Raw genomic sequence first — 17791 nt, forward strand, 5'->3', positions numbered from 1 at the left:
AACAGAATATAACCCTCTTATTTAAATTAGAAATGAGAATAACAATTATAATTTTTAAAAATGAGGCTAGATTTATTCTTCTTGGTGAGGTTGGTGATAAATTGAAGATTGCAATGTATTAAGGTATAAAATCCTCTAAACAATTAAACAATAGTGTATTTGCTGACATACTAATTTATTTTTTAAATGCCTAACTCAGTCTCAAGTTACTTAGACGTAGCAACAAGTTTATAAAAACTGGACCTAGGTAATTTTAAACTTAGTTTTACCTTTCTAAACCATTGCAAGCAGATTTTTAAGGATATGGAAGCATCTAAAGGTTCAGGTGAACTTCAACAGGAGTATAAAAAAATACTATAGGGAATAATTCCTGTTACCAAACGCTATTTTTGCCTCTTTTATAACTAACTAGGCCCTTATGAACACATGTAATGTTTCTGAATGTCTTTACAGTAAGTAAGCTGTCAAGTTCTGGTTCCACGCTTCAGAAAATGAGTGGGAGAATTAGTACACTGAAGAAATAAAAATAACTCCATGAAGTATAATAGAGTTGTGGGTGATAAAATCAGCCTGCTGACCTGATGCTCAGGCTTACGCTTGCTGGCAAAAGCTGTTTGTCATGAAATGACAAGCTCCAGCATCCTTCTGGACTGCTCCGTGGAGCGTGAGACTCCTGTGACTAGGTGGGTAGACAAAAACCTGAGGGCTGGCTACAGTGGAGGCCTAGAAGTGCATCCCCGAGGCCAAAGCAGCGTGGAGCTCAGGGCCTGCCGGGTCATGTGGCATTGGTCTTACTGCCAGCCAGGACTTGAGGCTAGCGGAAGAGGTTTACTTTATTCTGACAAGGAAAGAATTAGAAACAGATTTGCAGCAATGGAGGCAGGAGTGCTAAAAGTTGAAATGAATGGCTGTGTGACTCTAGAATCAAACTTGGTAAGGGTTTTCTCAGTTGCTTCTGTCTACAGTCGCTATCTCAAGTAATGTCTATTTGTTAAAACAAAATAAAAGGATGTCAAGAATGATCTGTAATCTAATGGCTTCTGTGATAGAAGAAATTAAGTAATTTAATAACCATAGGTGAGGGAAATCTGGTTTGAAGTTATGTTTTTCCCCAAGTTTTGCTGTTGTCCACTATTAAGGGATATGACAAGGAGGCTAGGCTCAAACCAACCCAGGTCTGACCATCAGTGTCCATTCTTAAAGTAATTTTTCCTTCTTCCCGTGGGCATCTCAAGCTTCCTCTCTTTTGGCATGGGCCATGCCTTCTCGCCCTTCTTCTGTCAAGGCTTCAGCCTCTGTGGCTCTGTGACACAAAGCAGCAGAAGAGCAGTTGTGTTTATTCCCTCTTCCCAAAATTTCCTGTGTTTTGTGTCCATTAAATTTCTTAATTTGTCTATTTAACACTTGATCTTTTTTGTTTGGCTTTGTTGGTTTTTTTTCTTCTTTTCTTTCTTGCAACTCTCAAAGATGACACATTGCTTTATTTTTCAAATCACATATTATCAATGAATAATAATTAAACCTATAGCTTATGACTTCCAGAATCTCTTGTGCTGAGAACATCTCATGAAGCCAGATGTACTATAGCTGATGGTGAGGTTGTGACCAGTTCAATTGAACAGCATCCCTGGAATATGCTGTTGGTGTGAGGGCACCCAGTTTATGGACTATATTGTGAAATTATTGGGAGACAAAGCAACAGTAGCTGGAACAATGTATATCACCAGCTAGGTGGATTAAAGCTGTATGTGTGGTTCTCTTTTAATGCCAAAAAAGGAAAATACTGTGAAGGGCAGAGCTGGCTGGGTGTCTCCAATATTTACAATAGCATTTTCCTGCACTGAAAACATGTGAATTTATCTCAGAACTGCGTTTGCTATTAGACTTAGTGGTTTTGTACCCTCTTGCTCATGTTTTCCTGAATTGATACTGTGCCTAACTTAATTCCTGTTAGCACTGCAATTATTAGCAAGATGTAAGAACTGCAAATGTAGAGAATGCATAATTTCAAAGAGCAGAAATGCCTCTAAATATGTGCATAGGTTCACTCCTCAGCTGGAATGTGCAGCTACAAACTGCAACCAAATTCACCTTTTTTACCATAGGAAAACATCCAGAAGCACTTAACAACTTAGTGTCAGAGAATAGTATTAAACTTGTGTAAGTCCCAGAGTCCCTCTAATTTTCTGACTGCAGGGAGACTTCCATTTAATGCTGCAAGATGTGTAGGAAGTTCTTTGTGAGTGGCTGTAAGTAGGTTACCTGAACCTGTTGTACTTCTGCCTGGAACCTTTTCCTTTGCTGTCAGTTGCAGGTAGCTGAGAAAGCTTTTTGATACTTTCTAAGTAGCTGTCACATACCCATATTCCTAGCAGAGTATATGAACAAGGACTGGTGTAAATTGGAGGAGGAAAGGTATGGGTTTGGGGTTTTTTTTTTATCTTAATTTTTAGCCTTTTACTGCAAGAAATTTATGAGTGCATTTACCCAGATGCATAACTGGACAGCTTAATATCATATTAGAGATTTACACAGCTGGAGCCTTAGTATTCCAGGAGCTTTTTATGCAACAAGATCGTGCAATTACATTTTTCTCTTCTGGTTGTAAAACTATTACCTAACTTCGGAGTGGTTTTCAGATGGTAAATTAAATTAAAGAAAAAAAATAAATGTACAGGTTTTTGTTTCACAAATTGTATCTTTAAAAATCACTGGGTTAGGAAATACTGATAAGGAGAGAACAAGGCCAAAGAACGGCGAGGAACAGAATAAGCAAATTTCTCTATCTTTTGTTTAATGATTAATAGGATAGAGTAATAGAGTTCAAGTATATGAATTAACTTCAGGCAACTTAGTTTACAGTGTAATATCTATTTGTCACATTGCTTTATGTGAAACCTAATGAAATTATTTGAGCAGGCATTTGGAGTAGATGAGCTCCTGAGGTCCCTTCCAAATGGAGTTGTCCTGTGATCCTGTGACACACACAAGTCAGTGGCCTGCTGATGGAGCATGAGCACGGCTGCCTTAGTGCTCAGCAAGAGATTTTGTTGTTGATTGTGTAAGATGAAAATGGGCAGGGGGCCCATTGGTTTTGGGCAGCTGGTATGAGGAATGACATTCAAGTTAAACTCTTAGCCTTGCTGCTAATCTTAAAGGCAAACAAAAGGAAATGGTGCAGCCATGAGAATTCACTCAAAAAGACACCTTTTCGTTTCTCTGTAGTAAAACTTTCAGCATTGCTTCATCAGCCTTTGTTCTGCGTGGATGCTCTGCTGCTGTGTGACTGGGCACTGGCAAAGTCCCAACATCATGGTGGGATGGATGGATAGATATGGGAGAGAGATAGTAGCCTGGAGACTGCAATGAGGAGGGCAGCACTTTAAAAGAGCATGAAGGATACAGATGATGATCAGAGATGAAATCTTCCTCTTCAGCAGAATAACAATGAAATACTATTAATTTTCTTACTTCATTTTGATTGTCAGAGGTTTGCGTCTCATGTAGCTGAGGACTAGCAAGACAAAGGAGGGAAGGAAAAAAATAAAGCCGTGGACTGGAATTACTTAAATTGTTGAATGTTGACTCATCACAGCATGGATAAAATACTGCTTGGCTACTTCTAGTAGCCTGGGAGCAAAAGCTTTGGCAGAAGTCTAGATTTTCTGAGCCTCTGGTGTCTGGAGGATGCAAAAATATATTTTAACCCATTTTGGAAGGCAAATAATGAATTGCCAGTTCTAATATCTTCAACTTTCACATTTATTGATGGAAATATAGCATTTTATGTAAATTGCGGGCTAATATAATAAAGAGGCAGAAAAGTTCAGCTTTTTAATATAACTTTGCGATCATAAAATGCTCTTTTCCAGAAAAATAGCTATATTTATAGATAATTATTAAAATGTCTCTAGCATTTATGTTCCAGCTACTGACTGTTTTACGGTATGTTATGGTATAATGCTGTAAAAATTTTAATAGCAAGTGATAAATTATTTGCATTTTTTTCTTTTCTAAGTCACACAGTCCCTCTGTTGTGAACCCACAGTAACTTTAAAAGCTATTTTTTCTGATTTTTTTCCAGAACTGCAGTCTCACTGAGAGCTGAAAAGTATTCAGTTGCTGGCAAGCCAAAAAAAAAAAAATATCTGAATATTTGGATTGATAAAAAAATCTAAAAGCAGATTTTAATTCAAAGTTGATAACATGAGGAAGTGTTAAGCAGATGTGATGCTTGACGTCCTGGTTCTTTAGCAACCTTGTCTTCAAATTGCATCCAGTGGCATCAGAATGAGAAGCTGTTTCACAACCCACTGTATAGTTTGCCTGCCGAGAAAAAGTGAGTCAGGTAATGATATAAGGGGCACCTGCAGGAGCTTGAGAGAAGACTATTAATTCTGTGTTCTGCTGAGATTTTTCAGACACAAATTTGAAAGTAAAAAAAAAATTAAAAAATCAGGGATTAATTTTCCTGGCTACAGGATATTGTAAACCATGAATACTGGAAAAAAAGAATTCTAAAATGATGGAGAGGGTTAGTGATACTGGTGTTTGTTGCATGGATATTCTGAGGGAGATGGGGTTTCTTATCAACCATTGAAGCTTGGCCTATATTTTTTGTTTTTCTTCTTTCAAGGCCAGCTGTAAGCAAACACTTTCTTCCTACGTCTCTTGTCTTGCCTTTGCAACATTTTCCTTTTGTAGCTCCCTGTGTGGAAATCTCTGATTTCCTTGGAGTTTCAGGGCACTGCTACAGTTTCTGTTGTTACCCTGTGGAGAATTCAGGAAAAAAAGATTTTGAAAATCATTCCTAAGCTTGCGTGCAGATCAAATCGCATGGGAAACCAGGTCTGTCACAGGTGAAAGTTTTACCCACCTGGTTCCAAGCTCTCCTTTGGTATGGCCTGGGGTGTGTTGAAGGGAGTAGTGCTCTGAGATCACTTCTCTCCAGTTTTGAACTGCATCTGCAGAGCTTCCATACAAATGTTCAGACATGACTTTTGGCTCAGTTTCATTGGCTTCAGCTTCATGGAGTCGTTAAGGCTAAGGAAGAAAATTTCTTATAAATTTAAAATTGCTCTTTCTAATTTGTTGAGGTTTTACTTGTGCCTCGGTTTGCAACCTAGTTCTGTGACAGAATGCGCAGAGTGTTGGTGGATCCCTAAGGATCCAGTGGCTTCAGATTTGCTTGGTTTCATAAGTGGGTTTATGTTTAGAGTGCCTTAAATAGCCTCATATCTGGATGAAGGCTTTTTACTACTGGTGAAAACTTCAGACTGTTGTGCAAAATGCCCTGTACTTAGATTTTTCCTCAGTAGGTTACCATATAAACCATCATTTTCTCAATTGAAAAATAGAAAGGAGCTCAAAAGAAAAGGAAAAAACCCAACTTTCTAGCATGATAGCAGTAGAAACACAGGCTTCTCTGCAGATATTTTAAGAATGTAAACAGATTGGCCAACACTGATTTTATGTGGTCCTTTTCTGATGTTTTTTTGTAACTTATCTCTGGAAGTGAAGCACAGAAAAAAGTACAATGACACGGTTGGTCTTTTGATAGGGGGGATGAATATTTGTTCATATATGCCCAGTTTTGAGAATTTTGGTTTAAAACCAAGTGAAACATTGAGGATTTTTTCATCTAGAAAGCAGAACAAAATACCTTAAACTACATTTATGTGCTTATATGTTGTGTTTGAAATAGACTTAAATCTAGTAGACTGGTTTTAGTTTGGTACTGAAAATTCTGATGAGTGGACTTGTTAAAGACTTAATTCCTGTAGTGGTTGATTTATACCTTATTGCAATATTGGGAAAAGATTTACATAGTTTTTCAAAATAATTATTTTAAGCGTTTGTGGGAAACAAGCTAAGCTAGTAATCAGTGGCTAAATCTCATTTCAGGGTCATCAAATGTATCTTTTATGGAAAAACTCTTGGGATTTTGGAGCTGCTTCTGGAGTCGCTGGGCAGTGATTTTTCTTATTATTTACTGATTTCTGGGTAGAGAAAATAATATAGATTGTTCCCCTCCCCCAAAAAAAATATTAAGAGCATAGTATTAATTTCATTTAATTTACAAAATAAGTTTAAGCTAGGATACCATTATTTAATTTTTCCACCATTTCTTTTTATTTCTCAAGACATTGAAAGGGAGAAGGGAAGAATTCTTCATGACTGAAAACTAGTAAATATATGAGTATGTTTTCCTGTTCTCCTTTCTGTGCAGTACTCACTTCTTAATTAAGATTCCATCATATTTTTTGTTGATTAAGTTCATCTTGAGACTGCTATCAAAATCAAGCATTAGGAATTTAGACTTTAAACTTTAGAAAGCAATTTTGTTTCTTTTGTGGCTATTCAGTCCTCTTTCACTGCATCCTTCTGATGCAGCTTCACTCTGCTAGAGGCTAAAATGTCGCCTTATAGCAAGAGCACACGGTGAAGAATTTTCAAGTGACCACAGGCCAAACTGTGAGTGACATCTTTACAGAAACTGGAAGCTCCTATAGGAATCATCTCCCAAGAAGTGCTTGCAAGTTTTCTGAGCTGCTTTTCCTGGTGTATGGGTGTATGATTATACTAAATTTGTCAGCTCACAGCAGCCAGGTTGTATTCATATCAGACCAGTATAAAACCAGAAAATTTCCTATGTATAAAAATGAGATTCTCTCTTGCTTTTCCAAATGCAGTGTGCACAATTTTTAACAAATACTTCAAATTTTTAAGGCATAAACTGAACAGCTGTGTAGTAGGTGGTAAGAAAATGTATGATGTATTGTTACTTTTATCTAAAATACAATTAAGCTTTACAGCATTGTGATTCCATATGCTACCATAAACTCTCATTATTAGTAGCAGTGCAGTCAGTCAGCTAGACAGCATCTCTATTGCAGGTATTATGGGACTTTTTTTTTCCATATGGCAGAAGTGGCAAACATCCTTTACTGTTCCCTGAAACTTAACGGAATTATGCCTGTACTTTACTGGAAAGCTGTTAAGAGGACAAACATGCAGTGACAGTAGAGGTAACAACACTTTAAAGCAAAAAACCCCCAAACCAAACAAACCCATAAAAACCTTGTGCAGGATAAAATTCAGCATCTGAAAATAATTGCCATTTTGTCAGAGATAAATGCTGAAGGTTGCATTGTATGAAAATGACTTTGTTGCCTGCTATAGGGGGATGCTAGCTAAGGTATGGTAAGGTTATACTAGTTTGAGACAAAATAAACCCATATTTTTCTATAAAGTTCAGAAAGGAATACCAATAATCCATTCAGTAAATGAGAAAGAGCTAAATATACTTCAAGTAAGTTTTTCTTTATTTGCTTTGAAATAGTGAGTAAAGCTGATAAAGCCTAAGGTCAAAAGCTCCATTAAACCAGAAAAAAGCATCCTGCACACATCAGGTTTTAGAGACTTTTCTTTCCTAGCACACATCAGCATGAAACTAAAGCATCGTATGTAACAGAAAGCCAGAGAGGCTTTTACAGGCATCCAAGTCCCAACTGTTATTTGCTGCTTTGGGTGCTGCCTTTTGCAGTACAGGATTCTGAAGGGGAAGGTAATTCCTTCAGGACTCTGGATCTCTAATGAAATCAATGTGCTTTAAATGAAAAGTCCCAGCAGCCTAAAAGGAAATACAGTGGAGACTTTTGTTTCCTGTGGAATGGAGGCAAATCTTTAGTAATAGCATAATAATAACATAGCAGAAGACAAGGAAATGGAAGATGTGACCTGTATCAGATATTAAAAAAACCCCACAAAACCAACCAAATGAGCAAAAACCAGAACAAGACAAGTAACAGACATGAAAATGGATCTACTGGACAGCAGTGACTGTACATAACCAGAATACAAGAACATGTTTTGCAACAGGGAAAACTCAGCTGCTGCTGAACAAAGCAGTGCAAACAACAGCTATACCAGTGGTGAAGAGTGTAAGACTGTGGCATGAGTGGCAGGGTGCCTCATGGAATGACAACACCTTCACCTTGTCCCTTTTCCAAGGTCATGGAGGTTGTTAGTGCTTGGAACAAACCAGCACTGCCTCACGTGGTTTGTTACATCCTTTGTCCCAGTGTGCTGTCTGTACTTTTGTAACCTTGAGTCGTAAGAGTTTGAGTTCTGGGCCCACAGTGGACAATGGTGGCACTTTGGGGAGCTACTGCCTCATACTGAGGAGCTGTCTGCCTAGCTGATTGCAAAATCTTGTGCTGTAGGTGCTCCTTCATTGCAATGTTTGGGTACTTTTGTCTTTGGCCACATGAAATGAAGCACAGGGAGGAAAGCAAAGGAGCAATTGTGTGAGATACATGGTGAAATGTGGACTATGGGTAGACCACTAGCACAAAGCATGTGAGGAAGGAATGTTTTGTTGTTGTAATTTCAGATTTAAAGGAGCCATTTGTCATGTAGTCACTCATGTGATGAGTACAATGTACATTTTGAACAGCCAGTGGTTTTGTTCTGCATCACTCTGCCCTGCCTATGACATAGACATGGGCCTGCAATTAAGACTGGAGTGATGAGAATACATGATGAGACTTTTCTGATCGTGTGGAATTGCCTCTTTCCCCCACACCAAATGATGGGGAGCTGTCGCTGTGTTTCCCTTCTTGTCTGGCAGGGAAGCAATAGCAAGGTCAACCTCATGGCAGCCAGGAGAGATCCCTGGTGAAATGGATCCTTTACCTTTTGATCACCTGCTTGGCCATGGGCCCTCATTATCTCATGAGCTACAGCAGTAGCAGTGACCGGTGGAGGAGGAATTCATTGGAGTGCCTCCTATTCTCAACCCAGACATAGGCTTCTGTTTAGAAATCTCAGTTTTAGGCACTGAGGAGATGGAAGCTAGTGTAATCTGTGACAAAAACAGGCTTACAGGATTTTCTAGAAATGTATCTGCTCTACTTTATTGTAAAATGGCTTAGAGTTGTTCAGTATGAAGTTTTGAGTTGGATTTTTCTGCTCCACTGAAGGATTTAAAGGTCAAGCGGAGCCCTTAGCATTGCTGTTGGTTTGAAGTAAGAATGAGTAGTACTTTGTGAAAATGTGAATAATTGGGAGCATCTGTGGTGGAAGATGGGGAGAGGGAAAAAAACCCAACATGTAGTTATCTGCTCCAGCTGGAGTTTGGGGAGTAGTTCCTGCCTAAGAGAGTGAAACACTCGGCTGAAGACAGTTTCTGAACAACTAGAGCAAGGCCTGGCTTTATTCATAGTCCTTACTAGAAAAATAGAAAAAAACCCAAAACAACTAAGAGAAGGTACTAGAAAGGGGGATGTATTTATTTTATGAAAAACATTTGTGTTTGATGGTGCATGATCCAGCGAGAAAATTCAGAATAAGCCTGGAAGATACTGCAATGTTATTCTACCTTTGCCCAGAGAATGGTTGTGTTGCAAGATAATTCAGATGGACAGGTGTCACAGGTCAAATGTATTTTTTAGCATTTTGTTCTTAATTTTAAATAAGAAAAACAGTCTTGGGTGATGATTCTGCCTTTAAATTTTGTCTTAACTACAAACTTTAAACAATGAGCTCACTGGTAGGGTGTTATTCTTTAGATTCTTTTCACTGATACAGAGTTCCCAGGAGTTCAAAAATAGCACATATTTATATGAGGACTTCCAGTTTCTCACTCCAAAAAAGATTTGAGAGCATGCTGGTTGTAGAAAATGAAGAAATCTGACTCTGTGGGTGTCTGAAGTCATTAGGGTTCCCTCCTGTACTTATGTGATTTAGTAACAAGAGGCCCAGTATGGATTATTCTTTTTAGTACAGCAGAATGTGTCTGGAGCAGTTTGTTTTCTTCTTTTTTTTTTTTTTGTCTCTGATAGGACTATTTCTGTGGAGATTTATAGGACTCATCTGTGCAGAGACAACAAGCCTTTCAGTGTACTTGATCTTGGATCAGGAAATTATTGTCCATCACATCTGTCCTGTTGCTCAGTGTTCCTCAGGGGAGTTTCAGAAGCAGAGTATGATGATTGATGTTGATAGTATAGCTACAAAGTCTTTCAAACATTCATTTTCTCATTTTTTTCAAATTGAAATGGTAGGATGGAGGCAAGCTTTGTTTGGTAGTCTTTTGGGATAGGAGAGGGAGAGAACTGGATTGAGAAAGCATGTATCTGTTCTTGAGGCAGTGGAAGATTAAATATCATAGACTGTTACTGAGTGCCACTTGTGTCACAAGCATTGTCTCTTACTCCCAGGTAGATATGCCCTGCAGGTATTTCAGGTGTGGTGTTCTTACTCTTAAAAACAAATAATACAAAATGCTATGCCTCTGGTGTTCCTCTTGGTACCTCCTAGGGATCACTGTGGCTAGACTGACCTCCTGGGAGTTGCTGTGGAGCCCCTCTCAATTAACTTTTGGGAGTGTAGCATGGCTTTTGTACAGGATGTCTTCCTTTTATGATGGGCTGGAGAGGGACTGACTTCGCTGTTGGCATGTGGGAGGTAGAGGAAGTGGGTTTTGTACCAGCAGAGAGGTGAAATGAAGCCAGGGTACATGCCAGGACTCCAAATTCATAGAATTATTAAGGTTGGAAAAGACATTCAAGATCATCAAGTCCAACTGTCTGTCCTACAACCCCTAACCACTAAACCATCTCCTGAAACAACACCCCTTTTTTGAACACCTCCAGGGATGGTGCCTCCACCACCTCCCGGGACAATGCCTCACCACTCCTTCTGTGAAGAATTTTTTCTGAATATCAAATCTGGACCTCCTCTGGTGTAACTTGGCCCCATTTCCTCTTGTCCTATCACTGGTCACTAGGGAGAAGAGGCCAACACCCACCTCACTACAGAGTTGTAAAGAGCAATGAGTTCTCCCCTCAGCCTCCTCTTCACCAGGCTGAACAGCCCCAGCTCCCTCAGCCTCTCCTGAGAAGACCTGATCTCCAGACCCCTAATCAGCCCGGTTACCCTTCTCTGCACCCTCTCCAGCACCTCGATGTCCTTCCTATACTGCAGTGCCCAAAACCGCACACGGTGCTCAAGATACAGCCTCACCAAGGCCAAGTAGAGGGGCAGAATCACCTCCCTGCTCCTGCTGGTCACACTATTCCTGATGCAGATTGAGAAGTTCTTCTCAGTACGTAACATAGAGGAAGCTGGTGTATCAACACTATTAGTCCATTAGCAATGCTGAGTTACTTGTGTTAGATGCTCAGCCTCGAGCTGAGTCACTGATCAACATCCCCATAAACAGTGCTTTCAGGAATGAAGAAGTGCTGTAAGTAAGGAAGTACTGTGAGAATAACCAAGGTGTTAAATGAGATTATTCCAAAATATTAAATATTGAAGTGGTAAACATGCCATTATATTGTGAATCTTCATGGTACAAGTTCTGTAACTTCAGTCGTGCACCTGTGCTGTTCAAGGGATTGCTTTAAAGAAGATTAGAATATAATCCTTTGACTATTTCAATCCACTAGAGGAAATTCAAGGTAGATGCTTAAAAATTTACTAATAACTAAAGAGAAAACATGCATAGAGTATTAATATTTCAAATTTTATATATTTAGAGAAATTATACCTGGCTGCTCATGCAGAGATTTTACACAATTATGAAGATTTCTATCAGAAACTGTGGATAATTTCAACCTTTGCTGGAGTCTGTGAGCTAACAGATACTCAAATGAAAATAAAGCAACACTTGGAGAAAATAAGGCCACAGAATAAAAAAGAGTAAGTTTTTTTGCAGGCCTGTGTTGGAGGTTTTTCCCAAGGGGAGCTTCTTTACTGGAAACTTTTTGGAAATTATGCCCCCACTCCTGAAGTTAGTTAACAGCCTGAGAGCTCAGATCACTGAAGCATATGATAACAAATTGACAGGTGGTAACTACCCCAAAATTCTAAAGCTCTTAAGATTGAAAACGGTCATTGGATAAATGGAATGTAAAATTTTGCACTTAAAACTAATGGTATGAGGAGCTCAGAAGGTGTTTGCACTTAGTTTGGTACTGCTCTTAGGTATTTTGGAAGGTGGTATAGAATGATGAATGAAAAATAAGGTGATAAATATTGTCAATTTTACTACCTTTTACAGGAATTTAAAGATAATTGCAGAATCAAAGAATATCAGGGGTTGGAAGGGACCTTCAAAGATCATAAAGTCCAATCACCCTCTGTGGGAAATAGTTCTACACCTTCCAGAGCAGGACCAAAAAAACTGGGGCAGATCACTCAGAAAGACATCCAGACGGGTCTTGAAAGTGTCTAGAGAAGGAGATTCCACAACCCCTCTGGGCAGCCTGTTCCAGTGCTCTGTCACCCTCACAGTAAAGAAGTTCTTCCTCATTTTGAGATGGAACTTCCTGTGCTGGAGTTTGAGATACGGGCTCACCATTTATTGCAGAGCTTTCTTCTGAGGTTGGTATAGAATTTCTCTCCAGATTCACATGCTTGAAATTAAAATTTTGATGTCTTTATGGAGTGAGATGTGAAAGCTCCAAATTAGAGTCAGTGGAGAGCTATTGAATACAGGTATAAAGCTTGCAAATTCAGATGTTTGCTATGGAATAGAGCTGAATCTCCAGCCACTTCACTAAGACCCTAAATGCCAGAACTCTTCTCGAGTTCTGCCAAAGAGGCAGCCTGTCACTTACCAAGGACTCATCAATCCAAGGCTGTGAAGATTATTGTTCTGCAAGGATAGCCATCTCCCTCAGGTTGCAGGGGGTGGGGATGAATGAAGGTCTCTATTACCAAGGCTAACCAGGTTTCTGCCTTCTTCAAATCATTATTTAAAAAAAGAAACAAAAAAAAAGAAGAAAGAAAAAGGAAGGAATGCAAGTTGCTACTACCTTTTATTGCTGCTTTAAATCTGTCAGAAGAGTGTAAGTTTGATTCTTGGGCAAGGGAGTAAAGACTACTTCAGTGATAAAGCAGACCTCCTAACTTTTTGTCCAGCTTCATTCCTCAGGAAACAAGGATTTTTGTATCCCGTTGGATACATGGTCCATGGAGAAAGTTAGACACAACCACAGTATCTATGTCTGGGATGGGTAGGCACCCTAGTTCTGTATACTCAGTGTTATTCCCTAGTAGACACTAAATGGTCTAAATAAAGTTGAGGCATTCCTTTTTAGTTGAGCACTTTCTGTCTTGTCTTTGCCTGAGGACTATCTGAAGCAGGCAGTTTTTGTCTTGCCCTTCCTTTTTTCTGCCTTATGTCCGTCTGTGAGGCCACAGATGAGACAGAGATGAGTCTGGATAAAATAGTTGCTAATTTTAAGGTTATCCAGTTTACTTGCTTTGGCATAAGAGCAACTGTGATGTGAAGCAGGACTGTCTGATGCCAGGAGGATGGAAATGCTGCTTTTGGTGTCAGTGCCAGTTTTTGCTGGTTTAAAATTGCAGCCCAAGAGCTTCATTTACACCATTTTAGGAAAGCACTGCATTTATAACAAAATTTACAGGCTTGGGTCATAGAGGTGATTCTATTAAAGAGTCTCAAGTTTCTAAAGCAAAGAGGAATCTTCAGCTGCTCTTTAAAAAAAATAACTTTTGGGCAATATTACATGCTTATTGTCTGAATGTGCAGATGCTTATTGTTGTTTTTTTAATTTATCAGTTTTACAGAAAATGTAAATGTTTGGTTTTTTTGTTATTTAAAAAATCAATAATATTAATAGTAAAGTAGAAAGCACTGCTTTCTGCTTAATTTTCAGCCTTAGCACTGTCTAAACTGCTCTGGACATTATGGTCTAATATTATGCTTTAAAAATTCAGACTCTTTTGGTTCTGATCTTTGAAAAGAGTTGGATACTATTACAGGCTTCCACTTCTTGTTTGTGCCATGGTTTATGCTGAGTAAGTTCTGTGTATCATGTAAGTGGCATATTGCTGAGGTCCTGTACAAGAGACTATATGTATGAACTCATGTTTCAGTCATGCCTCAAGCACAGGGCAGAAAAAAGGCTGACCTGAAGATGTTCACCCTGGCACAGCTCTTATGTTCTCAGTCAGAAAGTCTCTCCTCAGGGCATGTTGGTTCCTTACATGCTGCTTTGGTGATTTGATGAACTGATGGTTTGATGTGAAGCAATTCACAGGGATCAGGTTTCATACTTTTGCAGCAAGAATGTCAAAACCAGACTGATGAGATGTTGTAGCTAATGCTGCCTTGTTTTCAGAGCTCTGCTGGTGTGGTGCTGGCCTGGGCTTTCACAATGAGGTTTGCTACCTGAAAGCTGTGCAGTGACAGGCACAGGGGCAGCAGGTCCCATTGCAATGAGTGAGCAGGGGCAGCAATGGACAGCAAGCAGCAAATTACAGCAATGCCATTGCTTCCTCTGCAGGTGGGCTGGCTCAGGTAGGAGGCATTTTCTTTATCTTTCCAGTCTTTGGAAGTGTGCAGGTCTTCCAGAAGCCTCAGCAGTCTTGGTGTTCTCCTCCTATGCCACTGAGGGAAATAAATGGAAAAAATGGCCAGCAGCAAGCTGAGCGACTTAGCCAAGGTCACCTGCAGGGAGGCAGGATTTGGACAGGGATCTCCCATGGCCTGATGATCTTCCTCACCAAAGTATCCTCTTTACATAAAGTCTTCCAGGATGGCTTTGTGCTTCCCCAAAGTGAAATACCTGACCTGCTTATGTTTTCCTCTGGAGCCTTTGATATTCTGTCTGGCATTTATCTCATCTTTGCCATCTTTTACCCTTTGTAGTGGCCATTGAACAGAATGCTCACAGACAAGAATAATATTCAACAAGTGGATGAAGGTGTATAGAAAGAAATAATGCAGTTCATTTGCTCATTTTTTTCAGGCTGTACAGGCAGTGGGGAATCACCAGCACAAATCACCTTTGAGTGGAAAAACCTTGATTTATTATGACATGAATGTTTATTGTTGAATTGTACAATGACCATAGTAAACATTCTGTATTTGTTTTTTTCCCATAGAGCCACCTCCTTGCATTTGCACACGTCGAATGTAGGTGTATACAGTGTCTCAAGTGCCAATTTGCCTGCCATTGACTATAAGAAAATGTGGAGGACTGGATCAGATATAGACATATCTATAATTAGTACAGTTATTACCCATCATATAGGATAGGTTCTGACACCATTAATGTTTTAAGGGCTCAAAGAAAGCTTTCAGGGGAACTTACCTTAAAAATCAATAATGTTATAATCCATACAAAGAGGAGCCCTTAGTTGGAATACAGAGAATAGTATTGATCATCATCATTGTCCTGGGCTCCTACAGATTATATGATAACAGAAGCTTTAAGTGCTTTATGTGGGCATTTAAATGTCACTGTACTCATTACACAGATAGAGAAACTATAGCACAGATGTTTTGAAGTACATTTAATTAAAGTGGAAAGTGCTAAATGCAGGCATCTCTTTATGTTTCAGATAAAATAGGCTACTTTCTACTTTATTAACTGCAGTATTTAGAATCCCAGATACTCTTAAAGTGTAATTTGAAGTCTATAGATGTAGTTAAGCTGTCATTTTTAGACAGTAGGGTGACTCCCATCTAAATGAAGGGAGCCACCCTTCCTCCCTCTTCACCCTCTGTCAAGTATATGGAGAAACAAGAATGCTTAAGCTCAACTTTACTTGAAACTGCATGAGAGAGTGTTGAAAGTATTTGTTTTCTTTCCTCGGGTGCCTGTATTAAAATTCATCCCTTTGATCAGGAATGAGTTAGTTGTAGTTTTTCAATGTAATGTAGCGTATCTGACGTTTATGTGTTTCGTTAACTATGTGTAACCATAATTTTATTAAGATTTCTACCATGTTCAAATATTAGACTTAAGCCCCGACTTACGGCAAATGCCAGTGTTTGAATATGTTAACAGAAATGTTTTTCTACTGCTTGAAGGTAGAATACTTAATGTAATTGGTAAATCAGAAGATATCTACACTCTATTGTAATGCTGTGCTTTACACATAAATTATATTTTGCAGCACTGTATCTTCTCACAGTGGTGATTAATCCTTGAAATAAATGGGGAGGGGGAAGTCACTAGTTTGTTTTTAATGATGCATTCCCCCTTTGGGAAGGATTAACCATGTACAACTTTGTTTGGCAATTTGCAATGAATTGTTGAGTTGTCCGTGGAGACCAATTCTATTCCAGCAGAAGAGTGTTCACCAGGTTACATTGTACTCTGTGTCTCTAAGGGAAGTAAGTTTTTACATCTCTGTCTAAGGCAAGAGACAGTAAGTTCCTTCCTAGCATTTGAACTTAAATAAATCTAGCAAGTAAGACTAAGACGTGATGTGTTTGATGGGCAGAGAAAAGACAGAAAGGGAGAAGGCAACTCATTCAGAACTTGCCCTTATTTTGTGTGGTTTTGGTTTGCATGTCTAAATTTCAGGTTGTATTCAGTGGTGTGTGCTGACTGATCTTTGCCTGTCTGTGATGTGCTCACTGCCAGTCTTTAGCACCTTCACCCATCCTGCGTCCTGTTCTTTCTCTTTCTCAGATTGCACAGAGATATTAATGTTTGGTTAATTTTGCTAAAAGACCTATTTGTTGCCTTCTGTACCTCTCAAGTCCCACAGCAGAAGGTAGGAATGTATGGTAAGACCTACCTTAATTCCTGCAAGTGAGAGGTAAAACATCAGTGCAATAGCTGGTGTTTCCTGTGGGAAACCATGAGGGATTCTAGCTGGCTCTTGTTTGTGTGTGTGTTGTGGCACTTCACGCAAAGTTTCAGATCTACTGGGGAATTAGTGTCACGTGGGAGTGCTGCTGAGTCCTTTAGTTAAGTGAACTTAGCCTTTGCTTGGGAGTGCGAATGCTATCAGAGAGTGCCCAAGCAGTGGCATGTCACAGTGTGTGTGCTCAGAGATACTGCAACCTTTTGGAAGTTATTTGGACAACGTGCTTCATGGATAACGGTGAAATGCAACAACGTCTGCATATGGAATCAATTGAGCATCCATATGCAGAAGGCGTCTTCCTTACTTCTGACATAGAAAACAAAAAACAGTTTACTACGAGTGAGAATGGGTGCTGGTGTTCCTTCTTGTGCCAGGTAGTGCAGCATGATCTGCAGCCACGTGGTGAGTTGGTTGGGTTGGGTTTTTTTCTGGCTAAAACTGTACTGAAAAGTGGCATTTGAAGGGAATGGTGATGAGTGAAAGCAATATTGTGGTTGTGGCACTGATTTGCTTGCTAAAAGCTTGGCCTCAAAGATCATTGGAACTGACCATGCATCTCTTCCACTTACTGGGAAAATATGACAAATCTAAGTAGGCTGCCTAACCTATTATCCTTTGCTGGGTTTTGTCTGCAAATTTCACAGCTTCAGAAGTCTTTAAATGCCAAGTGAATTTAAGTAAAAAAGCCAACATCAGTGAATTAAGTAAATTGAAAGAAAAAAAACAACAACAAACAGAACAGAAAACTCACTTCTTTTTTTTCCCTCTCTGTTTCTCTCCCCCCTCCAAAACTGCAGCCACAGGAACAAGTCTTCAGGCTGGCCTCACCCTTCAGGGACCTGGAGCTTGAACCAGGGAACACCTTATGGATGGGAGATGACGGCAAACAGAGATGGAAGAGATTACTTCATCAGGTAAGTGGGCAGTGTGAGCTGTGCAGTCTGCAGCACAGTGCTGCAGCCCTGCTCTGGCTGTATCTCCTTGGAATCCTAATTCCTGCTTCAACTCTACATAGTTAATGTTCAACTGTTTTGATTTATTGCACAGAGATAGCTCTGCCTGTACTTTGCTGTGTCTTATTTTGGCACTTGGTTATTTCATAATAAGAAAATGCTGATAAATAAGGACCTGTAATTCATTGAGGAATTAC

The 17791-nt window shown here is 39.4% G+C and overlaps 1 protein-coding gene across 1 annotated transcript in view; it reads left to right on the forward strand.

The window, feature by feature from the left end:
- Window positions 1-17440: 17440 nt before the first annotated feature.
- FRMPD4 (FERM and PDZ domain containing 4) overlaps window positions 17441-17791 on the forward strand; it is a 114305-nt gene continuing 113954 nt past the window's right edge. Inside the window, exon 1 of the mRNA XM_010008788.1 lies at window positions 17441-17555. Coding sequence (XP_010007090.1) covers window positions 17518-17555 — 38 coding nt within the window. The 5' untranslated portion in view covers window positions 17441-17517. The remainder of the gene's footprint in view (window positions 17556-17791) is intronic.

The sequence above is a fragment of the Chaetura pelagica genome, unplaced genomic scaffold, assembly GCF_000747805.2.
Source record: "Chaetura pelagica isolate M959 unplaced genomic scaffold, ChaPel_1.0 scaffold512, whole genome shotgun sequence".
NCBI classification, from domain to species: Eukaryota; Metazoa; Chordata; class Aves; order Apodiformes; family Apodidae; genus Chaetura; species Chaetura pelagica.